Genomic DNA, 8,845 nt, shown 5'->3' with positions numbered 1-8,845 from the left:
TCAGCCAGAGTTTACTACTCAGGTTTTGTATTTGAATGGGCAAGAGGAACCTCAGCAGCATGACTATAATGTTTTACAAGTCAGCAGAATAGTTTCCTTTACTACATTCATTACTGTAAGAGACTATGACAGAGTCAATATCATTTTTTTCAGAACTTTTTTATTACAAAATATAAATGGCAAAAAAGCTTTTCTTTACTGCTAAACCATGGGATCATAAGATATGTCCAGATGATTAGGGTTTGACAAAGCAGTCTACATTAAATTAAGCATTTTCTTTTTTTGTTCTTTAAGGTAAGCATGCTGTACTACAGAGGACAGTTCACTCAGACGAACATATAATAAGGGGGGTGTAAAGTGTAGGATATGTTCACCTAGTCCCAGATCAAATTGGATATTAGTTGTATCACAAAAAAGCTTGGGCACTGGCAGACCCCATACCTCAGCATTTCCCAAACATTTCCCAAGGGTTGCACGTTTTGGTTTTTGCCCTAACACCACACAGCTGATTTAAATAATGAACTCATAATCTAGCTTTGATCATTTGAATCAGCTTTGTAGTGCAGGGCAAAAACTAAAATGCACACCCCTTGGGATCCCCAGGACCGAGTTTGGGAAACGCTGCCATACCTGGATTAATGTGAAAAGGCTTCTTCTACTGGCTGGATGGCTGTCTGCCAAGTGAGCTAACAAAACAAGGGCAAATTGATAATAACCATAAACAAAATATGTGGCATAATGTAAATATAGTAATGATCAACATTTTACATTTTAGTCATTTAGCAGACTCTCTTATTCTGAGCGACTTACAGGAGCAATTAGGGTTAAGTGCCTTGCTCAAGGGCACATCGACAGATTTTTCACCTAGTCGGCTCAGGGATTCAAACCAGTGACCTCTTAACCACTCGGCTACCTGCCATCAAACAACTGACCATTAAAGATCATAAGAGGATAACCAATAACATTTTACACAGCATCATTTTTCTTTGGTAATGTGTTATAGGGCTATAGAGATTGTCAACATTTTTATATTTATTTCTGGAAACTTCAATGATTAGGCTATCTGTCATTGTTATTAACTTTGTAGTAACCATTTATCCTACTGTTGACATCAAATCTTAGTTAGCTCCCTACTTTGACTAATATGTTGCACTTATTCCACATTAGGGCAATTTATAACCGGATTTGATTCTGACAATATTATTGTTTTAGGCCTACTACAATGTTCCGGACATTCAAAGGTGAGAATAGAGTTGTGAAATGCGAAGTATTCACACACTATGCCATTTCTCAAAGAATAGTATTCCAGTCGTCCACTATGAGTATACTGTAGCTGTGGTCTTGGTAGACTGGTAGTCAATCGTTTTATAGCCCGATGATTTTGAAATACTTTTTGGATAGGTGGTTAAGTTCCTTTTACGCACAGGTTGAAACATGAGGAATGACAGAGAAACCAAAGGTTAAATGCAAAGAAAAATCGAAACTATTTCGTGGGAGAGTACCAGGGGCTTTTTTTACGTGAGATATTTTCTCCCTCGAAGATTACACTTGGTATCACTTTCCAACTTCATCTAGATACTTGCGGTTCAACTCTGCTTGCTCCTTCTGGCTCTCGATCCGCGCCATTTCGATCATATTTCTCAGCAGGTGGAAAGTGAGGTCGATGGAGATCGGCGGGTCGTCATTTCTCTTGGTCAACTTCACGAAGTCTTCCAGGCTGTTAACCTCCTCAGGCGCGCGCTGCTGCTCAAAGGGCGGCAAACTGCGCGCCAGGTGACCAAGACCCCTCGAGCCTAGGGGCGTCACCTCAAAGGGAAACTGTGGCGGGAAACCTGTTTGCAACCGGGGATTTCTCTGCAAATAACGCAGTATATTTTCTCCGATAAGGTAGGAAACTGCGTCGCCAGCCTTCTGGAACACCTCGTCCAGCTGACTCTTGTAGCCGTGGCCGTTGAACATGGCCAGGTCCTGTGGTCGACTAACACTGGGGGGGATGTGAGAGGTGAGGAGAACAGTGGCAAGGAGCAGGACCAGGGGGACAGGCTTCATAGTGCTGGACAGACAAACAAAACGGTGCCCTGTTATGGAGAGAGGTGTAGAAAAATTAGGAACAAGCACTGAACTGCGTACGCTAAAACATCAAATTGCACTTATGTGTCTATTGTGTCTAACGCAAATACAAATAGGCTCATTCTTACTAAATGCTTAAAAGCAAACTTAAACAGTAATAAACAACAGTAGGCGGTTGTAGCCTATTGAAACTTGCAATACACAAAGTAGATCATAGACGAGGTTAATTGGCACACAATATACATAAATCGTTACTGAAACAAGCATGCACAGGTTTCTTTAGCTTTGTAAATAAATACATGAACCTAATCATTGTTTTCATGATACAAAAATGACCAACTAATTCCTGTGTCGTTGATAATCTCAACTCAGCACCAGAGCTCTCAGCACCTCAAACTAAAAATGTGCAACAAAAGAAAGCGAAATGAACCACTTACTTGATCGCCTCCTGGTGCTGAGAAAGTCTAGATAAGTGTCAATGGAGAACCCGGTACGAAAAGTCCCGCTAAATGGTGATTGTAGTAGACCGCCTCTGTCTGAACTGTTATATACATCCAAGATAGCTCCATTGACGTCAGTGCAAGTGCATAAACTGCTTGTAAATGAGGCGACTCCTTTTTAAGTAAAGGCAAGTGTTTTGGAGGACAGCTCACAGCTGATGCTGCTGACCAAGGTCTACTGGATAGAAAAGGCATGACAGTGTCTGATATTCAACTCTTAAGTTACCTACCTCAACCTGTCACATTGGTCCTAATTAAGTCCACAAAGCAAAACCAGTTATTGTTTCACAAGGTGTTGCTATGCCTCTAATGAAACTGGAATGACAGAACACCCCCAAAAAACAACATTTACTTACTAAAAACAAAACAATTGTGGACGTTAAAACTAAGTGATTCGTTAAGGTGTAAATCTGCACAATGCTACTATGAATCTGGTCTCTGAATAAAGTAGTCTAGAAACGATGAGCTGTTGTCGTGATGCCTTTATGCATGGTTTAACATCTTGGCGAGGCAGAGCAGAAGCGCACAGTGGGGAAACGTGCAGAGGGCGCAGAGAAACCTGTCCATGGTGCTGAAAAGGTTTCCGCTTGTAATGCACGCGATGCAAGTGGATTCTTAATTAAAACGACAGAAAATATAAAATAGAGGAATATGTCATATTTAGCTGATAAAACTCGCAAGATGTATATACTGCACTGAATACAGGGGTGAAAGTAAGGCGGTACGGTCCGGTACACTCTAGAAATAAAAGGTTCCTGGAGTATCCATTAGGAGTTCTTCAAATTGAAACTGTGGGGGAACCCCTATGAGTTCTACAAAGAACCCCTTTAAATGGATCCTCGAATAACCTTTTGAATAACCTTTTGGGGTTAATAACTGAACTACCCCCCTCCCCTATTATTATTATTAATAATATGCACATCAATAACACAATATTTTATTTGTCAGTGTTTATTATGATTTTAGTGGCAAAGCAGAATTAAAAAATCCAAATTTGAGGTAAACTCCCAGCAGAGCCACAAGTCCAATGGGTATATCCTCTAGCATGTTGATGTTAATGTGTTGATGGACAGAATGATTTTGCAGTGCACGGTGATAGAACAGGTTTCATGTTATATTCATCAGAGGTGTGACGAGAGTGAAGTCTGTGAAGTCTGTGAATCCAAAAAATAGTAATTATACAGATGTTTAACAAAAAATGCACACGACAGTATTCATACCTTGGTTTTCGTGGAAAATGCAAATGAAAAAAAAACTGTTTTGAAGATGGCTTTCATACCTTGTCCATAATGTAGAGGCCTATGGGACTTTCATTGAAGAGGTAAGATAGGAGGATGCTACATGTGATCTGCATAACATACCAATAGACATACCTTTGTACTGCGTCCAGGTAAAATAAATAGTGGGGGTAAACTGTACTGGTGAAACGTGAGCCTATCACAATGAATACAACATGCCCAAAAAACTAAAGGCTATTAGACCATTATTTAACATTACTGCATGTCAGTCGCATGAAACAGTGAATTGACTGGAAACCAGGTGGTATACGCTCCAAATTGAGTTGTGGTTTGAGGAGAACGCTTACATTTTGTCAAGGCGGTGATGAGTGGCGGAGACCGAGGCAGCGTAGATAACAGTGGATGCATCAATTCAATCGCAGAATTTCATTACACTACACGTACGTGTTTTGTAACTGATGTCTCTTTCCATTCATCCAATTTCGGGTGCACAGTGCACTGTTGAGGTTTGGATGGTAAAATCATTTCGAATGAAGGAATGTGCTCGAGTAGCCTACAGGACCGGCTTTGTTAAGTGATTGTTTGACAGTCAGATGAAAACGTCATGACTGGTTGTGTTAATGCCACTTTAAAAGGTAGAGGCGGCGTCTCCATAAGGCTATGTGAAGCTAAGGTTTCCCTAAAGTAAATTGAATTAAATTGCCACAATTATATAGCCTAATTAGCTTACTCTTGTCTATACAGAAATAAATACAATCATGCAAAATAGGCTACTACACCAGAAAGCATGATTTGGCCACAGAGCATCATTAGCTTCTTTAAAAAAGATGTGGATTGTTTTAAATTTCATAGCCTACTGCCAGAAGGGCCCAGCATTTGGGTAGCCACGGTGCAAATACCAAATAGATTATTGTTAAATTACAACTGTCAGTGAAAAGACCCAGCCAGGCATATCGCAATATTTAAAAAAACTAATGGCTATTGCTGTAAACAGTGGCGACCCGTCATTCGGGGCAGGTGGGGCTTACTTGTTATTCATTTTTGGGGTAGGCTTACCTGTTTTGCATGTTATTTTGGCATTTATACGTGTCACATATCAATTTGCAAACAATGTAAAAAATATATAGTAATAAATTAGTTAATAAAGCCGAATAAAAACATTGTCTCTTTTTTGCATTCTTGAGTAAGGCAGCTCCAAAATGCAGGTGTTTCAGCCTAGCTCAGTGCTTTCTGTGGTGGTGGGGCAGCCAGCGGAAAATACAGAGCATAGCTGTTTGCAATGTTCTCCAGTTGCACCATGATTAGCTCAGTGTTCTGTCACTCGTAGGGACAGTACGTCACCGCCAAGTCTAAGGGTGAAAATTCAAGCCTCTTGGGTGCTGCCAAAGAGTTACATTTCAAGTGTCCATCAAAGAAGGCTCAAGGTCATTGGCCACAGATAAAAGTATGTCATATCACGTTACATTGACAATAGCTTTGATTGGACTGATCATGTCAACATTATACTTCAAAAATCTTAGCTAGCAGTTATGAATCAAGTCGACAATCTATTGGCAAATCATTTTAAATTCTTGTCATATGAAGAGAAATAATGAAGAGAATTTATAGATAAAACGTATCGGTGCTCATCGGCCATTGGACATAAACATTGGACAACAAGTTGGAAATCGCAAATTCAACAAGGAGGTGTTTGGGAGGAATCAGTGACAGTGGCTAACTGCAAGCAATCCAAAGCAATCACTAGCCTGCTATTCAGTGGAGTGGCTATGTGGTCCCAAATATGGGATTAAGTGTCTCTTTTCCAAGTTTAAAATGATAACCATTCAATATTGGGCATGCTGTCAATGAAGCATGATTTGTGCCGCACTCAAAACTGTTAACTCGGGACTGCGAATACTTGACTTCAGTGAGTTCAAAACAACTGGGAATTACGGAAAAAACAAGCTCCGACTGGGAAATACGGAATTGTAGGTCGGGAACTAGGGTCTCTTTCTAGAGCTACAACCTGAAGATCAATGACAGCATCATGATTCTACCTTGTTTTTTCCGAGTTTACAGTTGTCTTGAAAGCACCCCAAATCCACTGCATTCCAGACTTTGATGACAAAATTTGTCCACAAGGACTGCCGCGCCACCTTCCTGTTCAAGTGAGCACAGCACAACAAGGTGAATCCAAAAATGTCTTGTATGTTGCTGCATAAATTATGTAATATGCCAGGGAGATTTGTGTACTGTAGCTAAGAAAGTAATACTATGTGTATGTTGTGTAGTAAGCTGTTAGTAGATCATGTGCCTCACCCTAATAATTTGGTCTAGTTACCCCTCTTCATTTCACCTACTGTTCTTACTTGGTGGTGCACATGTAGCCTATAACCTGTTTTAGAGAAATGTAATCATCACATTTTTTAAGAGCTTTCATTGTCTGCTTATTTGCCCCCTTTATTTATCCTTCAGTTCTGACTTGGTGTACAGGGAGAACACTGTAAGAACGGCCCATATTCTGAATTCTGTCGCTGTACATTTCAAAGTGTTAAACAAATAGTTATATAGACTGTTTCTTCCTAGCTCGCTCATTGATGTCTCAATCGAAATTACAGATGGCCACTTATCCGCTTGTCGTACCCTTATGCCATAGTTGGTACATCTCAATTGTCATTAGAAACCACATTTGTTTAAGCAAGTCAGCCATATCAGCTATGTATTTTAAAAGGCAGGCTGAATGAACTGTTTTGCTGCTAGACAAGCTTCCGCTGATAGCCAGGTTTAGCAGTGGTAAGATGTTGGGACTGCTGTTGGGGTAGCTTTATGTAGGCCCTAACAGTTTGTGGGCATTGTTTGTCACCGTTATAGTGCAATTAATGTATTGTTTATTGTTGTGTTGTGTAGTGTAGTGGCTTTTTTGGCATGTATCCCACTTTCTTTTTCTTTTTTTGCCCCACGAAGATTTACATGCTAAAATCACCACTTACTGTAAAGAGATGACAATGAAAAGATTCCAATCTTTATTTTAGTTAGCAGAACTTAATTGAGGGAACATAACTTAACTGGCACTAGCAGAGTGTCAAGACCCGGTTACGAACTCGGGTCTCCGGTGTGAGAAACAGTCACTTAGCAAACTGAGCCACTAATAGTCGGCAGAACCCAGAAGATGAGGCAGACACAGCAGTACTTGAGATGGTGTTTTAATAAAGTAAAAAGGAAAGTTCTTTTGGCAAAAATATAAATCCACAATGTCAAAAGTAATTCCAAGAGAAAAAGGTAATCCTCCAAGTCAAAAGGTAAATCCACAAGGTGGTAGGTACAGCAGAAAAAAGCCTCAAAAGATAATCAAAAATAAATAAACGAGAACAAAAACAGTACCACAAGAGAGTCCAACTGGAGCAACAAATGTTCACAGAATCGCTGGGGTTGGGTGCTAACATTCAAACACAGAGCAAAGAACTGACGAAAACTAAGGGTTTAAATACATTCAATGGAAACGAGGCACAGGTGCAAATAACAACTGGAAACAAAGGAAAACAAAAGGGTCAAAAAGCACAATAGGGGCATCTAGTGGCCAAAACCGGAACAATCCTGGCCAAATCCTGACAGCAGAGAACATCGGCCATATCCCAGGTGAGTGTGCATATTCACTGTCTTTATTATTGGAGCAGTGGCACCTTTGTTTGTTTTTGGACAATCATTTCCTCCTCCAGCTTAGATGGATGTCATATTCTATTTGTGTCTCCCGTTTTTGTAGTGTCTCCCGCAACATCGTTTTTATTCATCTGTTTGTCTGTGTCGGCAGAATAGGCTACCCTGTAATTTTGTAGTATTACAAAAATAATTGTAGTCGATACATAGTTTGTTGAAGAAAATATTCCTCTTTACAGAAATAGGATAATGGATTTGTTTGTTTGGTCCAAACAATTCTCTAACACACTTTTCTTGGTTGGGAGAAGTTTGCAGACAGAATTTTGTTGACAGACAAAGCAGCATTTCCCAACTATCCCAAACAACAACGGTGCAAAGTTGGAGCAAAGCCACCCATGACGTCTTTGAAATAGAAGTTAGATATAAAAGAACAGGCAAATAAGTCTTTAATACTGAAATTCCACGTACAGTTTAAAAGTATAGTTTATACAATTTAAGCTTAATACAAAATAATAACATAAAAGTATATTACTGGTAATGTCATCATTTGAAATGAGAACACATCCAGACATCTCAATATTATCTGGATGAGTACTGTTTAACAGCAGAGTAAGTCATTGTATGCATATGTCAACTACACTCTGACTGACTTTCAACTTTATAATGTATTAATACTAACATATACAGTGCATTCGGAAAGTATTCAGACCCCTTGTGACACAAGGCGAGACCCAGATGCCGACACAGGTGGCAGATGGTTGGAGTCTTACAATATTTATTAATCCAATAGGGTAAGACAAGAGAATGGTCGTGGACAGGCAAAAAGGTCAAAACCAGTTCAGAATCCAAAAGGTACCGAAGGGCAGGCAGAATAAAGGTCAGGGCAGGCAGGATGATCAGGCAGGCTGGAAAGTAGTCCAGAGTCAGGCAGGGGTCAAAACCAGTAAGACTATCAAAAGAGAATAGCAAAAGGAGTACGGGAAAAACACACTGTTTGACTTGACTAACATACAAGACGAACTGGCACAGAGAGACAGGAAACACAGGGATAAATACACTGGGGAAAACAAGCGACACCTGGAGGGGGTGAAGACAATAACGAGGACAGGTGAAACTGATCAGGGTGTGACACCTTGACCTTTTCCACATTTTGTTATATTACATCGTTAATCTAAAATTGATAAAATTGTTTTTCCACCCTCAATCTACACACAATACCCCATAATGGCATAGCCAAACCAGGGGTTTAGAATTTTTTTGCTAATTTATAAAAATATATATATATTTGATAAATAATTATATAAATAATAATAATTATAAATCATTTTTTATAAAATATATATATATCACATTTACTTAAGTACTCAGACCCGTAACTCAGTACTGTGTTGAAGCACCTTTGGC

General features: G+C 39.6%; 1 protein-coding gene across 1 annotated transcript; it reads right to left on the bottom strand.

Moving 5' to 3' along the window:
* Positions 1-143: 143 nt before the first annotated feature.
* On the bottom strand, positions 144-3,003 carry LOC110529647 (UI-like). The gene is made up of 2 exons (XM_021612039.3): positions 2,508-3,003; positions 144-2,078 (listed from the first exon to the last, which is right to left on the bottom strand). Exon 2 carries the CDS (start codon positions 2,047-2,049, stop codon positions 1,555-1,557), a length of 495 nt encoding a protein of 164 aa, XP_021467714.2. The 5' UTR covers positions 2,050-2,078; positions 2,508-3,003; the 3' UTR covers positions 144-1,554.
* Positions 3,004-8,845: the final 5,842 nt, after the last annotated feature.

The sequence above is a fragment of the Oncorhynchus mykiss genome, chromosome 8 (genome assembly GCF_057628025.1).
Source record: "Oncorhynchus mykiss isolate SJ-2025 chromosome 8, ASM5762802v1, whole genome shotgun sequence".
NCBI classification, from domain to species: domain Eukaryota; kingdom Metazoa; phylum Chordata; class Actinopteri; order Salmoniformes; family Salmonidae; genus Oncorhynchus; species Oncorhynchus mykiss.
The sequence above is the reverse complement of the archived record's forward strand: the minus strand, read 5'-3'. Positions and strand labels throughout refer to the sequence as shown.